General features: G+C 50.6%; 1 protein-coding gene across 1 annotated transcript in view; it reads right to left on the bottom strand.

Moving 5' to 3' along the window:
* The window catches only part of agxt2 (alanine--glyoxylate aminotransferase 2), a 74042-nt gene that overhangs the window by 28995 nt on the left and 19432 nt on the right, over positions 1–25615 (bottom strand). Inside the window, exons 5-7 of the mRNA XM_073047838.1 lie at positions 25276–25370; positions 19217–19310; positions 14511–14604 (exon numbers count right to left, since the gene is read on the bottom strand). Coding sequence (XP_072903939.1) covers positions 14511–14604; positions 19217–19310; positions 25276–25370 — 283 coding nt within the window. The remainder of the gene's footprint in view (positions 1–14510; positions 14605–19216; positions 19311–25275; positions 25371–25615) is intronic.

Raw genomic sequence — 25615 nt, 5'->3', positions numbered from 1 at the left:
CCCACCTGGAGTATTGTGTGCAGTTTTGGTCTCCAAATTTGAGGAAAGACATTCTTGCTATTGAGGGAGTGCAGTGTAGGTTCACAAGGTTAATTCCCGGAATGGCGGGACTGTCATATGTTGAAAGATTGGAGCGACTGGGCTTGTATACACTGGAATTTAGAAGGATGAGAGGGGATCTGATTGAGACATATAAGATTATTAAGGGATTGGACACGCTGGAGGCAGGAAGCATGTTCCCAATGATGGGTGAGTCCAGAACTAGAGGCCACAGTTTAAGAATAAGGGGTAGGCCATTTAGAACAGAGATGCGGAATAACTTTTTCACCCAGAGAGTGGTGGATATGTGGAATGCTCTGCCCCAGAAGGCAGTGGAGGCCAAGTCTCTGGATGCATTCAAGAGAGAGTTTGATAGAGCTCTTATAGATAGCGGGGCCAAGGGATATGGGGAGAGGGCAGGAACGGGGTACTGATTGTGTATGATCAGCCATGATCACAGTGAATGGTGGTGCTGGCTAGAAGGGCCAAATGGCCTACTCCGGCACCTACTGTCTATTGTCTATAAGTTTAAAGGGAACATTAGGGGGGGGGCTTCTTCACACTGAGAGTGGTGGAAGTGTGGGATGAGCTGCCAGATGAAGTGGTGAATGCGGGCTCAGTTTTAACATTTAAGAAAAACTTGGACAGGTACATGGATGAGAGGGATTTGGAGGGATATGGTCCAGGTGCAGGTCAGTGGGACTAGACAAAAATGGTTTGGCACAGCCAAGAAGGGCCAAAAGGCCTGTTTCTGTGCTGTAATGTTCTATGGTTCTACAATAAATAATAGACAAGACAATAGAGCAGTAAGTTAGTGTCAGTCCAGACTCTGGGTATTGAGGAGTCTGAGAGTTTAGGGGAGGAAACTGTTACATAGTCTGGTCATGAGAGCCCAAATGCTTCAGTGCCTTTTCCCAGATGGCAGGAGGGAGAAGAGTTTGTACGAGGGGTGCGTGGGGTCCTTCATAATGCTGTTTGCTTTGCGGATGCAGTGTGTAGTGTAAATGTCCATGATGGCGGGAAGAGAGACCCCGATGATCTTCTCAGCTGACCTCACTATCCGCTGCAGGGTCTTGCGATCTGAGATGGTACAATTTCTGAACCAGGCAGTGATGCAGTTGCTCAGGATGCTCTCAATACAACCCCTGTAGAATGTGATGAGGATGGGGGTGGGGGGGGTGGGAGATGGACTTTCCTCAGCCTTTGCAGAAAGTAGAGACGCTGCTGGGCTTTCTTTGCTATGTAGCTGGTGTTGAGGGACCAGGTGAGATTCTCCACCAGGTGAACACCAAGAAATTTGGCGCTCTTTATGATCTCTACCGAGGAGCCGTCGTTGTTCAGCGGGGAGTGGTCGCTCCATGCCCTCCTGAAGTCAACAACCATCTCTTTTGTTTTGTTCACATTCAGAGACAGGTTGTTGGCTCTGCACCAGTCCGTTAGCCACTGCACCTCCTCTCTGTAAGCTGACTCGATATTCTTGCTGATGAGACCCACCACGGTCGTGTCATCGGCGAACTTGATGATGTGGTTTGAGCTGTGTGTTACAGCACAGTCGTGGGTCAGCAGAGTGAGCAGCAGTGGACTGAGCACACAGCCCTGGGGGGGGGGGGGGGGACCCGTGCTCAGTGTGATGGTGTTGGAGATGCTGCTCCCAATCCGGACTGACTGAGGTCTCCCAGTCAGGAAGTCTAGGATCCAGTTGCAGAGGGAGGTGTTCAGGCCCAGTAGGCTCAGCTTTCCAATCCGTTTCTGATGGATGATTGAGTTGAATGCTGAACTGAAGTCTATGAACAGCATCCAAATGAATGTCTCTTTTGTCCAGGTGGGTTAGGGCCAGGTGGAGGGTGGTGGCAATGGCGCCATCTGTTCAGCGTTTTATATCTTATATATAACATATCCTGACAGAGAGGCATTTCCCCACAGACAGACATTTCCCCACTGATAGATATTACCCCACCTACAGACATTTACCCACAGACAGACATATCCTGACAGCCAGATATTTCCCCCACAGACAGACATTTCCCCCACAGGCAGGCATTTCTCCCACCTACAATCATTCCTCCAGAAGCAGACATTTCCTACACAGCGAGACATTTCCCCACAGACAGATATTTTCTATAAAGACAGACATTTAGCCCAGAGAAAGACAATTTCCCCTCCAGAAAGAGCTGCTCCCCAGTGAGAGACATAGCACAAAGTGATCTAGGAATAATGGTGCATAGTTCCCTGAAGGTGGAATCTCATGTGGATAGGGTGGTGAAGAAAGCTTTTGGTAGGGTAAAAACACAAAACGCTGGCAGAACTCAGCAGGCCAAACAGCATTTATGGGGAGGAGGTAGTGACGACGTTTCAGGCTGAAACCCTTCATCAGGAGTGAAGTAACATGGGATGGTCGAGGGGGGATAAGAAGTGGGGGGAGGGATAAAGTAGAGAGCTGGGAAGTGATAGGCTGGAGGGAAATGGGCTGGGGGAAGGTGGAGAATTATGGGAAATAAAAGAGAAAGAAAGGTAGGGCTGGGGGAGATTATAGTGAGGGGGAAAAAGAGAGAGAAAGAGAACCAGACTAAAATTACACATAGGGATGGGGGTAAGGGTGGGGGGCAGGGGTATCAACGGAGGTCAGTGAGTTGGGCGTTCATGCCGGCAGGTAGGAGGCTACCTAGGCGGGAGATAAGGTATTGCTCCATCGACCTGCGTGTGGCCTCATCTTGACGGTAGAGGAGGCCATGGACAGACATATCAGAGTGGGAGTGGTCTGTGGAATTGAAGTGTGTGGCCACAGGGAGATCCCGCCACTGCTGGAGAACCGAGTGCTGGTGTTCGGCGAAACGGTCTCCCAGTCTGCGGCGGGTCTCCCCAATGTATAAATGGTCACATTGGGAGCACCGGATACAGTATATCATCCCAGTTGACTCGCAGGTGAAGTGGTGCCTCACCTGAAAGGACTGTCTGGGGCCTGGGATGGTGGTGAGGGAAGAAGTGTGGGGGCAGGTGTAGCACTTCTTCCGTTTGCAGGGATGAGTGCCCGGAGGGAGGTCCGTGGGGAGGGATGGGGGGGATGAATGGACAAGGGAGTCACGTAGGGAGCGATCCCTGCGGAAAGCCGAGAGTGGGGGGAGGGGAAGATGTGGCTGGTGGTGGGATCACGTAGGAGGTGGCGGAAGTTACGGAGGATTATACGTTGGATCTGTAGGCTGGTAGGGTGATAGGTGAGGACCAGGGGGACTCTATCCCTGGTAGGCTGGCGGGGGTATGGGGTGATGGCAGAGGTGCGTGAAATACGGGAGATGCGATGGAGGGCAGAGTTGATAGTGGACGAAGGGAGGCCCCTTTCTTTAAAAAAGGAAGACATCTCCTTTGTCCTAGAATGAAAGGCCTCATCCTGAGAGCAGATGCGGTGGAGGCGGAGGAATTGAGAGAAAGGGATAGCATTTTTGCAGGAGACAGGGTGGGAGGAGAAATAGTCTAGGTAGCTGTGAGAGTCTGTAGGTTTGTAGTAGACATCGGTGGATAGGCTGTCTCCAGAGATAGAAACAGAAAGATCTAGAAAGGGGAGGGAGGTGTCAGAAATAGACCCTTACCCCATCCCTATCTATAATTTTAGTCTGGTTGTCTTTCTCTCTCTTTTCCCCCCTCACTATAATCTCCCCCCAGCCCTACCTTTCTTTCTCTTTTATTTCCCATAATTCTCCGCCTTCCCCCTAGCCCATTTCCCTCCAGCCTATCACTTCCCAGCTCTCTACTTCATCCCTCCCCCCTACTTCTTATCCCCCGTCGACCATCCCATGTTACTTCACTCCTGATGAAGGGTTTCGGCCCGAAACGTCGTCACTACCTCCTCCCATAGATGCTGTTTGGCCTGCTGAGTTCTGCCAGCATTTTGTGTTTTTAATGTATTTACAGCATCTGCAGATTCACTCGTGTTGCCATTAAGTATAGGAGTTGGGATGTAATGTTAAAATTGTACAAGGCATCTGTGAGGCCAAATTTGGAGTATTGTGTACAGTTCTGGTCACCAAATTATAGGAAAGATGTCAACAAAATAGAGAGAGTACAGAGAAGATTTACTAGAATGTTACCTGGGTTTCAGCACCTAACTTACAGGGAAAGATTGAACAAGTTAGGTCTTTATTCTTTGGAGTGTAGAAGGTTGAGGGGGGACTTGATAGAGGTATTTAAAATAATGAGGGGGATAAATCGAGTTGGCGTGGATAGGCTTTTTCCATTGAGAGTAGGGGAGATTCAAACAAGAGGACATGAGTTGAGAGTTAGGGGGCAAAAGTTTAAGGGCAGCACGAGGGGGAACTTCTTTTCTCAGAGTGGTAGCTGTGTGGAGCGAGCTTCCAGTAGAAGTGGTAGAAGCAGGTTCGATTTTGTCATTTAAAGCAAAATTGGATAGGTATATGGACAGGAAAGGAATGGAGGGTTATGGGCTGAGTGCGGGTCAGTGGGACTAGGTGAGAGTAAGCATTCGGCACGGACTAGAAGGGCTGAGATGGCCTGTTTCCGTGCTGTAATTGTTATATGGTTATATTTACCAGCAGTCAGATATTTCCCCCACAGACATTTCCCCACCAATTGACATTACTCCATCTACAGACATTTGCCCCATAGACTGACATTCCCCCACCCAGACATTTCCCCACAAACAGACATTTCCCCCACCCTCAGACATTTCCCCACTGATGGATATTACCCCACCTACAGACATTTACCCACAGACTTTCCCCCACAGACATTATCCCACTCAGACATCCCCCCTACAGACATTTCCCTGACTGCTTGATATTTCCCCACAGACATTTCTCCCACAAGCAGACATAACCCACACAGACATTTACCCCATAGGCAATTTTCCCAGAGACAAACATTTCCATAAGACCATAAGACAAAGGAGCAGAAGTCGGCCATTCGGCCCATCGAGTCTGCTCCGCCATTTTATCATGAGCTGATCCATTCTCCCATTTAGTCCCATTCCCCCGCCTTCTCACCATAACCTTTGATGCCCCGGCTACTCATATACCGATCAATTTCTGCCTTAAATACACCCAATGACTTGGCCTCCACTGCCACCTGTGGCAACAAATTCCACAGATTCACCACCCTTCTGGCTAAAAAAAAATCTTCGCATCTCTGTTCTGAATGGGCGCCCTTCAATCTTTAAGTCATGCCCTCTCGTACTAGACTCCCCCACCATGGAAAACAACTTTGCCACATCCACTCTGTCCATGCCTTTCAACATTTGAAATGTTTCTACGAGATCCGCCTTCATTCTTCTAAACTCCAAGGAGTACAGTCCAAGAGCAGTCAAAAGTTCTTCATATGTTAACCCTCTCATTCCCGGAATCATTCTAGTGAATCTTCTCTGAACCCTCTCCAACGTTCGCACATCCTTTCTTAAATAAGGAGCCCAAAACTGCACACAGTACTCCAAGTGAGGCCTTATAGAGCCTCACCATCACATCCCTGCTCCTATACTCTACTCCTCTAGAAATGAATGCCAACATTGCATTCGCCTTCTTCACCACCGACTCAATCTGGAGGTTAACCTTAAGGGTATCCTGCACGAGGACTCCCAAGTCCCGTTGCATCTCAGAACTTTGAATTCTCTCCCCATTTAAATAATAGTCTGCCCGTTTATTTCTTCTACCAAAGTGCATGACCGTACACTTTCCGACATTGTATTTCATTTGCCACTTCTTTGCCCATTCTCCCAATCTATCCAAGTCTCTCTGCAGACTCTCTGTTTCCTCAGCACTACCAGCCCCTCCACCTATCTTCGTATCATCAGCAAACGTAGCCACAAAGCCATCTATTCCATAATCCAAATAGTTGATATACAATATAAAAAGAAGCGGCTCCAACACAGACCCCTGTGGAACACCACTGGTAACCAGCAGCAAACCAGAATGGGATCCCTTTATTCCCACTCTCTATTTCCTGCCAATCAGCCAACACTCTATCCACGTATGTAACTTTCCTGTAATTCCATGGGCTCTTATCTTGTTTAGCAGCCTCATGTGCGGCACCTTGTCAAAGGCCTTCTGAAAATCCAAATACACAACATCCACTGCATCTCCCTTGTCTAGCAACTTGTAATTTCCTCAAAAAATTGCACTAGGTTTGTCAGGCAGGATTTTCCTTTAAGGAAACCATGCTGAGTTCTGCCTATCTTGTCATATGCCTCCAGGTACTCCGTAACCTCATCCTTGACAATCGACTCCAACAACTTCCCAACCACCGATGTCAAGCTAACAGGTCTATAATTTCCTTTTTGCTTCCTTGCCCCCTTCTTAAACAGCGGAGTGACATTTGCAATCTTCCAGTCCTCCGAAACCATGCCAGAATCTATTGACTCTTGAAGGATCATTGCTAATGCCTCCGCAATCTCCACAGCTACTTCCTTCAGAACACGAGGATGCATTCCATCTGGTCCAGGAGATTTATCTACCCTTAGACTATTCAGCTTCCTGAGTACTTTCTCTGTCGTAATTGTGACTGCGCACACCTCTCTTCCCTGATACCCATGAATGTCCGGTACATTGCTGATGTCTTCCTCAGTGAAGACTGATGCAAAATACTCGTTCAGTTCCTCCACCATCTCCTTATCTCCCATTACAATGTCTCCTGCATCATTTTCTATCACAGACATTTCCCTCACAGACACACATGCTCCCCACTGACAGGCATTTCCTGCAAAGACAGACATTTAGCCCATGGAAAGACAATTTCCCCTCCAGATAGCCCTGCTACCTAGTGAGAGGCGTTGACCCACAGAATGATATTTCCCCCACCGACAGACATTCCCCCACAGTCATTTCCCTCACCTACAGTCATTCCTCCACAGATATTTCCCCACCAATTGACATTACCCCATCTACAGACATTGCCCCACACAGACATTTCCCACAGATAGACTTGTCTCCCACAGACAGACAAGCTCCCTACAGACAGATATTACCCCGCCGACAGTCATTTCCCCTATAAACAGACATTCCCCCACAGGCTGACATTTCCCCAGTAAAATTTTCCCCACCAGTGGATATTGCCCCAGTGGCAATCATTCCCCCACAGAGTGACCTTTCCCCCACAGGTTGACGCTTCCCCAACTGATGACATTTCTCCCACAGATGACATGCTCCCCATCAACAGATATTGGTCTCGTTGGCAGGCAGTGCCTGCATTTGCCCCATCTTATTTCTCCAAAGAGGTCCCAGTTCTGCCTCTCTCCTGTAGCCCCTCTCTCAATACACCGATAAAGGAACCTTTCTTGGACACATTCACAAATTACACTCTGTCCAAAGTCAAGTCAGTATTATCATCTAGCCCTGTATACTTGTTTATGGAACAATGAGGCAATGTCTCGGGCTATGAAGGCAGGTGTACACACACACACACACACACACTTACATGGATGCACATATTTTCACACACACGCACACTCACATATACATACACACATTCTCTCACACACACTTACACAGATGCACATATTTTCACACACACACACACTTACTTCGATTGTCCATTGAAATCCGATGACAACGTCCACACCTTTAATGGTGAGATCTGTGATGACTGTACAGTCCTATCCTGGACCCACAGGCTCTACTGCAGATGGGACATGTATATGTGGTAGTGATGGCAACCATGGCTGCATTTCTCCTGGCTCTCTTCTGCTGTCTTCTGGTTGTCCTTTCCATCTCCAGAATACAAACCCCGTCCCTACACAGCTGTCGCCAAGTGTTACGGTCAGCAGCAACATCCTCCAGGTCCTCAGGTCTGATCTTGCACTTCCTTAAAGCATTCTTCATTTGATCCTTATAGCGATTCTTCAGCCCTCCAGCTGAGTGTCAACCATGATGTAGCTGGCCGTAATATCACTCTGCGGGGTAGCCAACATGGGGACATCCTTATCACGTGCCCCAGCCACTGCAGCTGACGCTGGGTGATAATGGCCTCAATACTTCTGCAGTTGGTCTTTACAAGTATTTCAGTGTGAGGCACCCGCTCACGCCAGGTAATTCCCAGGATGCGCTGAAGGCAGCTTATGTGGAAGCGCTCCAAGGACTTGATGTGATGACTGTAGGTTACCCAAGCTTTACAGCTATAAAGGAGGGTGGTGACACAGACCGCTTGGTATACGGTGACCTTTGTGGAGGGACGAAGGCTCCTGTTCTGAAAGACTCTACACCGAAGTCTCCCAAAGGCAGCTGATGCCTGTTTAATGTGGCTCTGGATGTCGTTGTCAATGCCGCTATCCTCAGAGAGAATGCTCCCCAGATATTCAAAAGGTGGCACTACTGACAGCTTTTCATCACCAACAGTGAAGGCAGGTAGGGTGGGTGGGACACTGGTACTCCGGTACTCCATTGGCAAACCACTTCTGTCTTGGTGGTATTGACGGTCAGCCCCATCCTGCTGTACGCTCTCACTGCCACAGCAAGGACAGTCTGAAGATCCTCCGGAGTATGGGCCACAAGAGCACAGTCATCTGCATACTGCAGCTCCAGGACCCGTTCTCTACGGAGTTTGGTGGTTGCATGGAGCCTCTTGATGTTAAGGAGGTTGCAATCTAATCTGACGTCCACTGCCACACTGCTGCTGTCCTCAATCTCATTGTGGAGAGGCTTGGTAACACATAAGAGGAAGTTGGTAAAGAGCACTGGCGCTAGCACACACCCCTGCCTCAACCCTGTGCATACAAGGAAGTCCTCCTATGGTCACCCGAGCAGTCATCCCATCATGGAACTGGCGGAGGATGTTAACAAATTCATTGGGACAGCCAAACCTGAGGAGGACATCCCATAAGAGCTCTCTTTGCACAATGTCGAATGCTTTGGAGAGGTCGACAAAGGCTATAAACAGGTCCTGATGTTGCTCCCGGCACTTTTCCTGAAGCTGCCGGGCTGAGAAGATCATGTCAATCGTGCTCCTGTTCTTCCTAAATCCACACTGCGATTCAGGCAGCATTGACCCGGTGATGTTGCTGATGAGCCTCTGAAGCATCACCTTAGCCAGGACCTTTCCAGCAACAGAAAGGAGTGATATGCCCCTACTATTGCCACAGGTGGCCTTGTCACCCTTGTTCTTATAAATGACAACAATGTTTGCACTTCTCCTTTGCTGTGGGATGTTCTCGTCAGTCCAGGCCTTGGTGATGTACTGGTAGAGGGTGCACATACACATTACCCTCTGTTCTTCAGTAACTCAGCAGGGATATTTCAGTGCCGGGGACTTGTTGTTCTTAAGGGAATGGACAGCTGATAGAACCTCCTGGAAGGTTGGTGGTAAACTGAGGTCATGGATAGGAGGAAGTTCAGACGCTGTTGAATGCTCATCATATAGACCTATTTTGCTATAAATGTGGATGCAAAAATTCTTTCTAAAATAATGGCTAACCACTTGGAAAATATTTTAATTAAAATCATCTCTATGGACCAAACGGGCTTTATTAAAGGCTGTTACTCTTTCTCCAATGTTCGGAGATTGATGAACATTATATATTCATCATTATCTAAGCAACCTCAATGTGTTATATCTCTTGATGCAGAAAAGGCATTTGATAGAGTTGAGTGGCCATATTTGTTTAAAGTATTAGAAAAATTTGGTTTTGGTAATAATTTTAATAGATGGATTCAAATGATTTATAAGAACCCTATTGCCACGGTCATTACTAACAATTACAGGTCTTCTTTCTTTTCACTTTCTCATGGTACTAGACAGGGATGTCCATTAAGCCCTTTATTATTTAATCTTGTATCGGAGCCTTCAGCTATAACATTACAGGAGGCTAAAAACATTCATGGCATTTCTATAAATGGAACAATACATAAAATTTCTCTTTATGCAGATGATCTTTTGATTTTTATTTTGAATCTTGAGGAATCAATTCCTAATCTTTTGGAAACACTTAAAGATTTTGGAAAATTTTCAGGATATAAACTTAATTTGAATAAAAGTGAATTGTTTCCATTAAATGTTCCTGTTAGTACATATAATGATATTCCTTTTAGAATTGTTAATACATTTAGATATTTAGGTATTATAATTACTAAAAAATATAAAGGTCTTTATAAAGCTAATGTAGTTCCTTTAATGGACTCCATGAAACAACTATTTTCTAGATGGAATCCACTTACTCTTGCTTTAATAGGTCATATCCATGCTGTCAAAATGATGATCTTACCTAGATTTTTATATATTTTCCAAAGTATACCTATCTTTTTAACTAAAACATTTTTCGATCAAATTGACTCTCTTATTTCTTCCTTTATTTGGGACAATACGAGACCAAGAATTGTAAAAGTACCATTTACAAAAACCCAAAAAAGATGGTGGACTTGCACTTCCTAATTTAAGACTGTACTGTTGGGCTGTGAATATTAGACAATTATGTTTTTGTTTATACTGGCTCAATAAGAGCCAAAAACCATTATGGGTTGATTTGGAATTAAAAGCTGTTAAACAATTTCATTTAACTTAGGAGCTCCATTACCTTTACAGCTCTCTAAAATTCCAAATTTAAATTTTTATCTGGCTATTAAACAATCTTTACGGATTTGGATTCAGTTTCGCAATTTTTTAAATTTTAAATGATTTAAGTTGTCTAGTTTTTTATATCAAAACTTTTCATTTAAACCTTCAATAACCGACCCCATTTTTCTCCTATGGAGAAATAAAGGGATCCGGTTTTTTAAAAAGATTTATTTTGTGATGGTCGATTGATGACTTTTGAAGAGTTAATTAACAAATATTCTTTCGCCCATACACATTTTTTGCAATATTTTCAGGTTAGACATTTTTTACAACAATATTCACCTAAGTTTCCTTATCTACATGAATCTGATTTGTTGGATACCATTTTGAAGTTGAATCCTTTAGTGAGAGGTTCCATTAGCAGAATTTTTAATTTATTTTTGTTGCAAAAAGAGAACCTACCACTAATGATTAAACAAGATTGGGAGAGAGAACTTAATATGACCTTTGTTGATGAAGATTGGGTTCGAATTTTGAAAAACATAAATTCTTCTTCTATATGTGCCAACCACTGTTTAATTCAATTTAAAATTGTCCATCGTTATTATTTAACAAAGGAGAGACTATCTAAAATATTTCCTAGTGTTGATATTTACTGTGATATATGTAAAACTGAAGTAGCTACTTTGTCAAGATGTTCTGGTCATGTTCTTCATTAAAATCGTTTTGGAAATCTTCATTTTATGACAATAGACAAGAGGTGCAGGAGTAGGCCATTCCGCCCTTCTAGCCAGCACCACCATTCACTGTGATCATGGCTGATCATACACAATCAGTACCCCGTTCCTGCCCTCTCCCCATATCCCTTGACCCCGCTATCTATAAGAGCTCTATCTAACTCTCTCTTGAATGCATCCAGAGACTTGGCCTCCACTGCCTTCTGGGGCAGAGCATTCCACATATCCACCACTCTCTGGGTGAAAAAGTTTTTCTGCATCTCAGTTCTAAATGGCCTACCCCTTATTCTTAAACTGTGGCCTCTAGTTCTGGACTCACCCATCAGATTTTCTACAATTTCTAAAGCTCTTAAAATTAATTTACAACCTAATAGATTGACAGTTCTACTTGGAATAGTTCCGCATCATATTCAGGGTATTTCATCTTCAGATCAACATGTAATTCCATTTGTTACATTGTTGGCAAGAAGGGCTATTCTATTAAAATGGAATTACATTACAATCCCCTACATTAATTGAACGGTTTTCTCGAGTAATGTTATGTCTCAGTTTGGAAAAAATTAGAAGTAGAACTTTTGAACCTTGATTCGATTTTGAGAGAAGATGGGGTTCTTTTGCCAAATATTACCATTTAATTTGAATTATTCTATTGGTTTCCTTCTAATTTTATTATTTTTTAAAAATATGAATTGGCAGTTGATGACTTTTTCTTTATATATTTAGATGATGGTTAAACGTGTTGCTTCCGGGGGTTGATTTCTAAAGGGTTTTTTTTTCCTTTTTTTTGTAGTTAGTGGGGTTTTTTTCTTAGTTAGATGGATTTTTTTTTTCCTTTTTCCTATGCATAAATTTTTTTTTCCATTTTTATATTAGGGTTAGGGTTTTTTCTTCCGCTCTATTAATTGTATACATATTAATTTGTTGAAGTTTTGTATCTTCTATAGCTGTAGAAGATTATGTACCAATAAAAACATTCTAAAAATGAAACTGGAGTTTGGTGGTTGCGTGGAGCCTCCTGATGTCAACGAGGTGCCATCGAATCTGACACCCGCTGCCACACCACTGCTGTGTTCCATCTTGTTGTGGAGAAGCTTGGTAACACACGAGAGGAAGATGTTAAAGAACTGGTGCTAGCACACACCCCTGTCTGTACAAAGAAAGGCTTGAACTCTTGTCCTCCTATGGTCACCCGAGCAGTCATCCCATCGTGGAAATGGCAGAGGATGTTAACCAATTTATTGGGACAGCCAAACCTGAGAAGCCCATAAGAGCTCTCTTTGCACAGTGTCGAATGCTTTGGAGAGGTCGACAAAGGCTATAAACAGGTCTTGATGTTGCTCCCGGCACTTTTCCTGAAGCTGCCGGGCTGTGAAGATCATGTCGATCGTGCTCCTGTTCTTCCTAAATCCACGCTGCGATTCAGGCAGCATTGACCCGGTGATGTTGCTGATGAGCCTCTGAAGCATCACCTTAGCCAGGACCTTTCCAGCAACAGAAAGGAGTGATATGCCCCTACTATTGCCGCAGATGGCCTTGTCACCCTTGTTCTTACAAATGACAACGATGTTTGCACTTCTCCTTTCCTGTGGGATGTTCTCGTCAGTCCAGGCCTTGGTGATGTACTGGTGGAGGGTGCGCATACACATTACCCTCCGTTCTTCAGTAACTCGGCAGGGATATTGTCAGTGCCAGGGGACTGTGTGCTCTTAAGGGAATGGACAGCTGATAGAATCTCCTGGAAGGTTGGTGGTGGACTGAGGTCGTGGATAGGAGGAAGTTCAGGCAGTTCATCCAGGACGGTGGGGTCTGCGTCAGAATCCTGATTAAGCAGGGTGTTAAAATGCTCAGTCCACTTCAGCAGAATGGTATTCTGATTCTTCAGAAGTGTTAGACCATCTGTTGTTTTCGGGGAGTAACACATTGACTTATTGGGCCATAGATGGTTTTGACAACATTGTAATAATTATGCATGTCATTATTATCGGCAAAGGACTGGATTTCATGTGCCTTTTCAGTCCACCACTCATTTTGTATGGCCCATATTGCCTTTTGCACTTTCCTCCGAGCTGCCTGCCGCCGATGGACGAAGGGTTATCTGAAGTTGCCCGGTGTGCTTTGTGCATGTCCTTAAGCAAGTTGTGGATAGTATCTGAGTTATCGTCAAACCAGTCTTGGTGGTTTCTTCTCTTATGCCCAATCGATTGGGCCGCTGCCTCACAGAGCGCAGAGCTGATATAGGTCCATTGTTGTTCCATAGTATTTTCTGAACTCAGACAAGGTTCCAGCTCCCTTAGTTTCTCAGCTCGGATGTGCTGAAACTCACTTCTTGCTTCTATGTTTCTCAGGCGGTTGCAATTTAGCCACTTTTTATAGGGTTTCTGCAGCCACAAGGGGGGACGCACTTTCGTATGGAGCTTGGCCACAATCATACGATGGTCAGTCCAGCACTCTGCACCTCTCATGGCACGGGTGATGAGAACATCCTTGATGTCACTACGTCTCACAATGATGAAGTCGATCATGTGCCATTGTTTAGAGCGAGGGTGCATCCACAACGTCTTATATTATGCCTTCAGCTGGAAGATGGTGTTGGTTATGGTAAGGTTATGCTCAGAGCAAAGAGTAAGTAGCCTCATGCCATTTGCATTGACCTTGCCAACACCATGCCGACCGAGCACTCCACTCCATATCCTGTTGTTCTGTCCCGCCCTGGCATTGAAGTCCCCAAGCAAAAGGATCTTATCATTCGTAGGGATCCAGCAAACAGCTTCATCCAATGTCTGATAAAGACATTCCTTGGCCTCATTCTCAGATGGCAAAGTTGGGGCATAGGCACTGAGAAGCGTGGCATAACGTTTCTTTGCCGGGGGATACGGAAGGTCATTAATCTTTCACTAATGAGACTTGGTTTCTGGGGCCCACTGCTGCTCCGAGATCCCCTGTAGTTTAACCTAGGCCTGTAAGATACCCAGTTTCCGCGTGTGGCCCGGAGGAGGCACTGCAGGAGTCTCGGTGGTGGACAGGCTCTGTACTGGCAGGAGGAGGCTTACACGCTCGGCTCCTCTTTTCACCCTCTGTTGAGAAGGCTAGTCAGTGGCAATAGCTGTAAGCAGAGAGTAGCAAGCAGAGAGCAGTCTGCAACCTACAGCATGCAACATGCACTAACTACAAGCACCACTACACTGGACACTTCACACACACTCTGTGAGCAAATACTCTCTCTCTCTCTCACTCACTCACACGTGGACCCACCCGAGTGACAGTCACAGCTCCGAGTTGTTTGAACAGGAGAATCACGGCATTTGCTCCCTCCCCACAGACCATGGTAAACATCAGGGCACATGACCTAAGGGAGTGAGGTGGGGATGGGGAGGAGAGGGATGAGGGAAGGGAGGAAAAGGATGAGGTTTAGGAAGTTGAAGGGGAGGGATGAGGGAAGGCAGGAGTGGGATGGGGTTAGGGGAGAGGGTATGGGGATGTGGGAGGGGAGGTGGAGGGGAGGGATGGGAGAAGGCAGGAGAGGGATGAGGTTGGGGAGAGGGGGAGGGATGGGGTAAGGAAAAGAGGGATGAGGAAAGGGAGGAGAGAGGTGGAGTTAGGGAGGAGAGAGGTGGTTAGGGAGGAGGATGGAGTTGGGGAGGAGAGGAGGATGGGGTTGGGGAGGTGGAGGGAAGGGAAGAGAGAGTACAGGACAGAACAGATTAAAGAGCGGCGGCTCACCACACAATCCCGTCACAACCCCCTCACCCCTTCCCCAAACCACTCCCCCTCAACCCCACCCCCCACCCCCTTCACCCCTCACCCCTTCCCCAAACTTCACTCCCCCTCACCCCCCACCCCCTTCACCCCTCACCCCTTCCCCAAACTTCACTCTTCAACCCCCTTCACCCCTTCCCCAAACTTCACTCTTCAACCCCCTTCACCCCTTCAACCCCTTTCGCCCCTCACTCCCCTTCACCCCTCACCTCTCACCCCTCACCTCTCACCCCTCACTCCTTCACTCCACTCCCCTTCAACCCTCAGCCCTTCACTCCCCTTCACCCCTCAGCCCTTCACCCCTCACTCCTTCACTCCCTTCACCCCTCACCCCTTCACTCCACTCCCCTTCACCCCTCAGCCCTTCACTCCCCAACCACCCACACTCTCAACCCCCAATCCCGACCCCCTCAGACCCTCAAACCCCCACTCTCAACCCCCCCCACCCCCCACACTCTCAACCCCCCCACCCCCCACACTCTCAACCCCTCATACCCTCAATCTCACCCTCTCTCCCCTTCACCCACTTACCCCCACACTGAGGGTCAGTGTGTGTGTGGGACTGCCCCCCAGTGAGGGTCAGTGTGTGTGTGTGGGACCGTCCCCCAGTGAGGGTCAGTGAGTGTGTGTGGGACCGCCCCCCAGTGAGGGTCAGTGTGTGTGTGGGACCGCCCCCCAGTGAGGGTCAGTGTGCGTGTGTGGGATCGCCCCCCAGTGAGGGTCAGTGTGTGTGTGTGTGGGTTCGCCCCCCAGTGAGGGTCAGTGTGTGTGTGTGTGTGGGTTCGCCCCCCAGTGAGGGTCAGTGTGTGTGTGTGTGTGGGTTCACCCCCCAGTGAGGGTCAGTGAGGGTGTGTGGGACCGCCCCCCAGTGAGGGTGTGTGGGACCGCCCCCCAGTGAGGGTCAGTGTGCGTGTGTGGGACCGCCCCCCAGTGAGGGTCAGTGTGTGTGTGTGTGGGTTCGCCCCCCAGTGAGGGTCAGTGTGTGTGTGTGTGGGACCGTCCCCCAGTGAGGGTCAGTGTGTGTGTGTGGGACCGCCCCCCAGTGAGGGTCAGTGTGCGTGTGTGGGACCGCCCCCCAGTGAGGGTCAGTGTACGTGTGTGGGACCGCCCCCCAGTGAGGGTCAGTGTACGTGTGTGGGATCGCCCCCCAGTGAGGGTCAGTGTGTGGGATCGCCCCCCAGTGAGGGTCAGTGTGTGTGTGTGTGGGATCGCCCCCCAGTGAGGGTCAGTGTGTGTGTGTGTGGGTTCGCCCCCCAGTGAGGGTCAGTGTGTGTGTGGGACCTTCCCCCAGTGAGGGTCAGTGAGTGTGTGGGACCCTCCCCCAGTGAGGGTCAGTGTGTGTGTGGGACTGTCGGTCAGTGAGTGTCAGTGTGTGTGTGTGTGGGACCGTCCCCCAGTGAGGGTCAGTGTGTGTGTGTGTGGGTTTGTCCCCCAGTGTGGGTCAGTGTGTGTGTGGGACCGCCCCCCAGTGAGGGTCAGTGTGTGTGTGGGATCGTCCCCCAGTGAGGGTCAGTGAGTGTGTGGGACCGTCCCCCAGTGAGGGTCAGTGAGTGTGTGGGACCCTCCCCCAGTGAGGGTCAGTGTGTGTGTGTGTGTGGGACCGTCCCCCAGTGAGGGTCAGTGTGTGTGTGTGGGATCGTCCCCCAGTGAGGGTCAGTGAGAGTGTGGGACCCTCCCCCAGTGAGGGTCAGTGTGTGTGTGGGACCGTCCCCCAGTGAGGGTCAGTGAGTGTGTGGGACCGTCCCCCAGTGAGGGTCAGTGTGTGTGTGTGGGACCATCCCCCAGTGAGGGTCAGTGTGTGTGTGTGTGGGACCGTCCCCCAGTGAGGGTCAGTGAGTGTGTGGGACCGTCCCCCAGTGAGGGTCAGTGTGTGTGTGTGGGACCGTCCCCCAGTGAGGGTCAGTGTGTGTGTGGGACCCTCCCCCAGTGAGGGTCAGTGTGTGTGTGTGTGGGACCCTCCCCCAGTGAGGGTCAGTGTGTGTGGGACCGTCCCCCAGTGAGGGTCAGTGAGTGTGTGGGACCCTCCCCCAGTGAGGGTCAGTGTGTGTGTGTGTGGGACCGTCCCCCAGTGAGGGTCAGTGTGTGTGTGGGATCGTCCCCCAGTGAGGGTCAGTGTGTGTGTGGGACCGTCCCCCAGTGAGGGTCAGTGAGTGTGTGGGACCGTCCCCCAGTGAGGGTCAGTGTGTGTGTGGGACTGTCCCCCAGTGAGGGTCAGTGTGTGTGTGGGACCGTCCCCCAGTGAGGGTCAGTGTGTGTGTGTGGGACCGTCCCCCAGTGAGGGTCAGTGAGTGTGTGGGACCGTCCCCCAGTGAGGGTCAGTGTGTGTGTGGGACCGTCCCCCAGTGAGGGTCAGTGTGTGTGTGTGGGACCGTCCCCCAGTGAGGGTCAGTGTGTGTGTGTGGGACCGTCCCCCAGTGAGGGTCAGTGTGTGGGACCGTCCCCCAGTGAGGGTCAGTGAGTGTGTGGGACCGTCCCCCAGTGAGGGTCAGTGTGTGTGTGGGACCGTCCCCCAGTGAGGGTCAGTGTGTGTGTGGGACCGCCCCCCAGTGAGGGTCAGTGAGTGTGTGGGACCGTCCCCCAGTGAGGGTCAGTGTGTGTGTGGGACCGTCCCCCAGTGAGGGTCAGTGTGTGTGTGTGGGACCGTCCCCCAGTGAGGGTCAGTGTGTGGGACCGTCCCCCAGTGAGGGTCAGTGTGTGTGTGTGGGACCGTCCCCCAGTGAGGGTCAGTGAGTGTGTGGGACCGTCCCCCAGTGAGGGTCAGTGTGTGTGTGTGGGACCGTCCCCCAGTGAGGGTCAGTGTGTGTGTGTGGGACCGTCCCCCAGTGAGGGTCAGTGTGTGGGACCGTCCCCCAGTGAGGGTCAGTGTGTGTGTGTGGGACCGTCCCCCAGTGAGGGTCAGTGTGTGTGTGGGATCGTCCCCCAGTGAGGGTCAGTGTGTGTGTGTGGGACCGTCCCCCAGTGAGGGTCAGTGAGTGTGTGGGACCGTCCCCCAGTGAGGGTCAGTGTGTGTGTGGGACCATCCCCCAGTGAGGGTCAGTGTGTGTGTGGGACTGTCCCCCCAGTGAGGGTCAGTGATTGTGTGGGGACCGTCCCCCAGTGAGGGTCAGTGTGTGTGTGGGACCGTCCGTCAGTGAGGGTCAGTGAGTGTGTGGGACCGTCCCCCAGTGAGGGTCAGTGTGTGTGTGGGACCGTCCCCCAGTGAGGGTCAGTGAGTGTGTGGGACCGTCCCCCAGTGAGGGTCAGTGTGTGTGTGGGACCATCCCCCAGTGAGGGTCAGTGTGTGTGTGGGACTGTCCCCCCAGTGAGGGTCAGTGATTGTGTGGGACCGTCCCCCAGTGAGGGTCAGTGATGTGTGGGACCGTCCCCCAGAGAGGGTCAGTGTGTGTGTGGGACCGTCCCCCAGTGAGGGTCAGTGTGTGTGTGGGACCGTCCCCCAGTGAGGGTCAGTGAGTGTGTGGGACCGTCCCCCAGTGAGGGTCAGTGTGTGTGTGGGACTGTCCCCCCAGTGAGGGTCAGTGTGTGTGTGGGGACTGTCCCCCCAGTGAGGGTCAGTGAGTGTGTGGGACCGTCCCCCAGTGAGGGTCAGTGTGTGTGTGTGGGACCGTCCCCCAGTGAGGGTCAGTGAGTGTGTGTGGGACCGTCCCCCAGTGAGGGTCAGTGTGTGTGTGTGGGGACCGTCCCCCAGTGAGGGTCAGTGAGTGTGTGGGACCGTCCCCCAGTGAGGGTCAGTGTGTGGGACCGTCCCCCAGTGAGGGTCAGTGAGTGTGTGGGACCGTCCCCCAGTGAGGGTCAGTGTGTGTGTGGGATCGCCCCCCAGTGAGGGTCAGTGTGTGTGTGTGGGATCGCCCCCCAGTGAGGGTCAGTGTGTGTGTGTGGGATCGCCCCCCAGTGAGGGTCAGTGTGTGTGTGGGACCGTCCCCCAGTGAGGGTCAGTGTGTGTGTGGGACTGTCTCCCAGTGAGGGTCAGTGTGTGTGTGTGACCGTCCCCCAGTGAGGGTCAGTGTGTGTGTGGGACCGTCCCCCAGTGAGGGTCAGTGTGTGTGTGGGATCGCCCCCCAGTGAGGGTCAGTACGTGTTTATGTGACCTATCCTCTGGCGCGTGTGAATGTGTGAGGGACCTGTCCCCCGAGAAGACCCCCCAGCCCCGCTGTCCCTGTACCCTGGGGTGTTGATGGCCGGTTCTGTGCCTCTGTCCCACTTACCGGGTGACAGCTGAAGGGAGCGGCTGCGTTGAACTTCCAGCTGCTGATGGAATTGAGGCCGTTGATGGCCTGAGTGCCTCCGTGGTAACCTCCCCTGGCGGAAAAGCACAGAGTGTCACTTCACTTTCACCCCACCTGGCAACTGCTCGCAACCGAGGCCATTCTGTCCATCGGCCTCAGACTAGCATTGCAATGGAACTCATTTTTAAAGACAATTCGATAACTGACCTGGTAATTTCACCACAGAATTCGGAGATATGACTGTTCACACCCCTCCCCATCCTCCAGGTGGCTGTTCAAGGTGGGGGCTGGGGCTCATTACATTGGAATTGGTTTGTTTTTGTCAAATGTTCTGAGATGCAGTGAAAACGTGTCTCGTGTGCAGATTGGATCATTACACAGTGCACTGAGGTGGAAAAAAGTAAATGGGTAACAGAGAGCAGAATGAAGTGGAACGTACTGAGAGAGTGCAGGCAGACAGACGAGGTGCAAGATAATTTCAAGCTAGACTGGCAGGTCAAGTGTCCACTTTATTACCCACTGCCCCACCCTCATCCCAAACACCTGGGGAGCCCTGTGGTGCTGCTGGGGAGGTTTGCATTGGTTGGGCAGGTACCTGAGGGTTGAATCAGAGACAATGGGTTGAGGTGACAGGGTATTCAGGAAGACAAAGGCAATAATCAACACGCTGGGGAGAGGCAGGATGTGCAATCACTAGCAAACGGAGGCCGGAACCGGACAATATGGAAAGCCCTAAGCTTGGTCAGTGTGACAACGGTACTCGTGACCCGCTGTCATCTGGGCTGGGGGCCGTGTCACAATTTTCCTGATGTGAAACTACCTGACCTTAACATGTCCAGTTGAAAATAAAATCAATATTCATTTTTCTTTCACCCAAAGTCCATGAGTGAATTTCATTCCATTTCTCAGACTTTTGCAATAAGGACATTTAAAGGACTCTTAGATAGGCATGTCGAGGTAAGAAAAATGGAGGGGGGTTCTGGCCAAAAAATAATTGTTCTGGAAACAGCTGTGAAGAATCCTTCCGTACAGACAGAGATGGAGGCCCTCCATCGCTGTCCTGAGTGTAGTGGCAGACAGTAACTAAGCTTGATACAGTTCAGCATGACATCATGGGCCAAATATCTTGTACTGTGCTGTACCGTACCGCGTCGTGCTGTGCCGTACCGTGTCGTGCTGTACCGTGTCGTGCTGTACCGTGTCGTGCTGTACCGTGTCGTGCTGTACCGTACCGTGTCGTGCTGTGCTGTACCGTACCGTGTCGTGCTGTGCTGTACCGTACCGTGTCGTGCTGTACCGTACCGTGTCGTGCTGTGCTGTACCGTGTCGTGCTGTACCGTGTCGTGCTGTACCGTACCGTGTCGTGCTGTACCGTACCGTACCGTGTCGTGCTGTACCGTACTGTGTCGTGCTGTGCCGTACCGTACCGTGTCGTGCTGTGCCGTACCGTACCGTGTCGTGCTGTGCCGTACCGTACCGTGTCGTGCTGTACCGTACCGTGTCGTGCTGTACCGTACCGTGTCATGCTGTGCCGTACCGTGTCGTGCTGTACCGTACCGTACCGTGTCGTGCTGTACCGTGTCGTGCTGTACCGTACCGTACCGTGTCGTGCTGTACCGTACCGTACCGTGTCGTGCTGTGCCGTACCGTACCGTGTCGTGCTGTGCCGTACCGTACCGTGTCGTGCTGTACCGTACCGTGTCGTGCTGTACCGTACCGTGTCGTGCTGTACCGTACCGTACCGTGTCGTGCTGTACCGTACCGTGTCGTGCCGTACCGTACCGTGTCGTGCTGTACCGTACCGTGTCGTGCTGTGCCGTACCGTACCGTGTCGTGCTGTGCCGTACCGTACCATGTCGTGCTGTGCCGTACCGTGTCGTGCTGTGCTGTACCGTACCGTGTCGTGCTGTACCGTACCATGTCGTGCTGTGCTGTACCGTACCGTTTGTGCATTCGGTAAGGGTGAGTTTCCATGACCCAAATGGCCATAGCCTGGAGCTGGGCAGTGGTGTTGCTGGTAAAAGTCCAAATGAACTTGCTTCACTCCATGTGTGTGATGCAGGAATGAGATTAACAAACTCCAGGCACAGATAGCCACCTGGCCATGAGAGAATGTGATGTGCCCATCATCGCACTTGGCTCAAGAAGAGGAATTTGGAATGAAATATCCAGATATTCAGGAAAGGTAGGAAAGGAAAGATAGGATGGCGAGGCAGTGCTTTAGAGAGATGGCAGAGTGGTCAAGGACAGAATCGTTATACATCAAAGATTACCTTTATTTCCCATATATACGTACATCAAAACATACAGAGAAGGGCCCCCACATTCCGAGGATGTGCTGGGGGCAGCCCGCAAGTGTTGGCATGCTTCTGGGGCCTGCATATTGTGTCCACTCTGACTAACCTGAAGACTATAAGACGTAGGAGCAGAATGAGGCCATTCAGCCCGTCAGGTCTGCTGCACCATTCCATCATGGCTGACCCTAGATCCACACAGACAGACAGACTTTATCGATCCCGAGGGAAATTGGGTTTTGTTACAGCCGCACCAACCAAGAATAGTGAAGAAATATAGCAATATAAAACCATAAATAATTAAATAATAATAAGTTAATCATGCCAAGTGGAAATAAGTCCAGGACCAGCCTATTGGCTCAGGGTGTCTGACACTCCGAGGGAGGAGTTGTAAAGTTTGATGGCCACAGGTAGGAATGACTTCCTATGACGCTCAGTGTTACATCTCGGTGGAATGAGTCTCTGGCTGAATGTACTCCTGTGCCTAACCAGTACATTATGGAGTGGCTGGGAGGTATTGTCCAAGATGGCATGCAACTTGGACAGCATCCTCTTTTCAGACACCAGCGTCAGAGAGTCCAGTTCCACACCCACAACGTCACTGGCCTTACGAATGAGTTTGTTAATTCTGTTGGTGTCTGCTACCCTCAGCCTGCTGCCCCAGCACACAACAGCAAACATGATAGCACTGGCCACCACAGACTCGTAGAACATCCTCAGCATCATCCGGCAGATGTTAAAGGACCTCAGTCTCCTCAGGAAATAGAGATGGCTCTGACCCTTCTTGTAGACAGCCTCAGTGTTCTTTGACCAGTCCAGTTTATTGTCCATTCGTATCCCCAGGTATTTGTAATCCTCCACCATGTCCACACTGACCCCTTGGATGGAAACAGGGGTCACCGGTGCCTTAGCCCTCCTCAGGTCCACCACCAGCTCCTTAGTCTTTTTCACATTAAGCTGCAGATGATTCTGCTCGCACCATGTGACAAAGTTTCCCACCGTAGCCCCATACACCTGCCTACTTGCCACATTCTTTGATGCCCTGACCAATCAGCAAACTATCAACTTCTGCTTTAAATGTACACACGGACTTGACTCCACCACAGTCCGTGGCACAGTTAACCCAAACATCTTCGGAATGTGCACAGAAACCGGAACGCACAAAGGAAACCCACGGTGTCACAGCAGAAATGTACAAACTCCTTACAGACGGAACCAACTCGGGTCAGTGGTAAAGTGAACCCGGGTCAGGGGTAAAGTGAACGGGGGTCAGGGGTAAAGTGAACAGGGGTCAGGGGTAAAGTGAACAGGGGTCAGGGGTAAAGTGAACGGGGGGGTCAGTGGTAAAGCGAATGGGGGGGGGGTCACTGGTAAAGGGAACCCGGGTCAGGGGTAAAGCGAACAGGGGTCAGGGGTAAAGGGCTTTCACCAGCCTCCAAGCTGCTACAAGTTCAGAAATACTGGGCCGGATTTCCAGTAAGATAGATGCCAGTGCGTTTGGTTGCAGCAGCTTTTTCGGGTCGTCAAAAGGTGCAACTGTCCAATTTAAGTGGATTTTTAACGATTGCAAGATTCTGCTATTTATTAATAGTTTAATGTACTGCAAGTCTGCCCCATCAGCGAGTGGAGAAATTGAGGGAGCTGTGTATTGTGCTGCTGCCTAACTCAATGGAGGCCTGGAGTCTAACAGCGAGTGACCACCTTGGCCACTCCTTGTGATCGCAAGACTCTTTTGGACATTGTTAATGTGGAATGCTGCAAGTTCGATTCACTGATTTATTGGCTGAGAGCAGGAGTGGCTGACGGGAGCTGCTTGGCCTTGGTTAGAGTGAGGACCAGGCCGTAAGCCACCATCCACAGCTGCCAGAGTGAGGCATCAAATCTGCAGCACTCCTCCGGGCGTAGTGAGGCATCAAATCTGCAGCACTCCTCCGGGCGTAGTGAGGCATCAAATCTGCTGCGCTCCTCCGGGCGTAGTGAGGCGCCAAATCTGCAGCGCTCCTCCGGGCGTAGTGAGGCGCCAAATCTGCTGCGCTCCTCCGGGCGTAGTGAGGCGCCAAATCTGGTGCGCTCCTCCGGGCGTAGTGAGGCGCCAAATCTGGTGCGCTCCTCCGGGCGTAGTGAGGCGCCAAATCTGGTGCGCTCCTCCGGGCGTAGTGAGGCGCCAAATCTGGAGCACTCCTCCGGGCGTAGTGAGGCGCCAAATCTGGAGCGCTCCTCCGGGCGTAGTGAGGCGCCAAATCTGGTGCGCTCCTCCGGGCGTAGTGAGGCGCCAAATCTGGTGCGCTCCTCCGGGCGTAGTGAGGCGCCAAATCTGGTGCGCTCCTCCGGGCGTAGTGAGGATCTGGAGCGCTCCTCCGGGCGTAGTGAGGCGCCAAATCTGCTGCACTCCTCCGGGCGTAGTGAGGCGCCAAATCTGGTGCGCTCCTCCGGGCGTAGTGAGGCGCCAAATCTGCTGCGCTCCTCCGGGCGTAGTGAGGCGCCAAATCTGCTGCACTCCTCCGGGCGTAGTGAGGCGCAGTGTCCAGGCTGGAGTTGGTGCTGCCCCCCAGTGTTCACCTGGCAGAAGACAAGCTCTTTTGTTGCTGACTGAAGATTTCAATGCACTGAAGGTTATGTACAGTTTATGTACATATATATTTTTGCGGGTGTGTATTTTACCATTATTCTATATGTGCTTGTTATCTTTTATATATAAGGACTAGGCCTCAAGCCTCGGTATCACCTAAGGGAGACATCCGAGCCAGTACGCTCCACCAGGGCTGCTATGGCATAGACAGTAGCTCTACTGTGGTCAATTGCAGATTGATGGCGCGAGCTTGGACTCTGCGTGATTGCGACACCATTTGTGCTTGCTGTCTTGTGTGTGACTGCTGGGACCGCGTTTCGCGCCTTGACCCCAGAGTAACGCTGTCTCGTTTGGCTGTGTTCATATACGGCTGAGCGACAAACTTGAGTTGAATTATGCTGTTGGATGAACTCTGTAGATCAGCGATGAGTGAGCGAGGGAGATCGGACATTGTAAACGCCACAGGGGGTTTTAACAGGGACAGTCATGTGAAGATCTGTACTGTTCACCAGCCATCGTTTTTAATTTTGTGCATGATGAAAAACTGGACAAAACAGAAAACCATGAGCACGACATAAACCGGCCCATGGAATGGGACAGCTCGGAGTCGGTGACCTCGGACACATCTGAAGGAAACGTCCACTGAATGCACAGGTTCCAGCCCATTTCATCATAGTCAGTCTCAAAATATCACTGTCCCTGCCATAATAGCACTCCCCCAACCCTCCACCCTCCTCACCCCCTCATTCCTCTATGCACATCACCCTCCCTCGCCTATTCACTTCTCATTCCCAATCCTGCTCCTCCGGTCCAAGCTCTCTGAACCCCATCTCCTCCTCTCCACACCCTTTCCCTCTCCTCTCCTCCACACCTTTCCCTCCCCTCCCCTCCATCCCTTTCCCTCTCCTCCCCTCCATCCCTTTCCCTCTCCTCCTCTCCACACTCTTTCCCTCCCCTCCTCTCCCCTCCCCTCCACACCTTTCCCTCCCCTCCCCTCCACACCTTTCCCTCCCCTCCCCTCCACACCTTTCCCTCCCCTCCCCTCCATCCTTTACCCCTACCCTCCACACTCAACTCCCACCCTTTCCCACTCTTCAACCCCTTATCCTCACACTCAACCCTCCCTCCTCCTCCCCATTCCACACCCCTCCCCTGCCCGAGGGGGTGGGTCTCACCTGAGGGTGACGAAGCTGTGATTTCCCGTGTGGAGCCTGGCCAGGAGCATGGCGAAGTCGTTCGCCTCCGAACCGCTGTTCACCAGGAAAACCACCTGCCACAGTCGGTAACCGTCAGTACCCCTCCCCAGACCAAAGCCCCACCCAGTCCACCAAACCCCTCCCATCCCTCATTCCCCACCCATACTCCCCTTCCCTCCCAAGACCCCAGCTAGCCCCCTTTCCCAACCCATCCCTCCTTCCCAAAATAACTACTACTCTACCTCTTCACCCCACCAGTCCACCCCCCCAATACCTGTCTCCAGCCAACCCCCCAACCCAATCCACATAACACCAACAC

This window comes from Hemitrygon akajei, chromosome 6 (assembly GCF_048418815.1).
Source record: "Hemitrygon akajei chromosome 6, sHemAka1.3, whole genome shotgun sequence".
NCBI lineage: Eukaryota > Metazoa > Chordata > Chondrichthyes > Myliobatiformes > Dasyatidae > Hemitrygon > Hemitrygon akajei.
The sequence above is the reverse complement of the archived record's forward strand: the minus strand, read 5'-3'. Positions and strand labels throughout refer to the sequence as shown.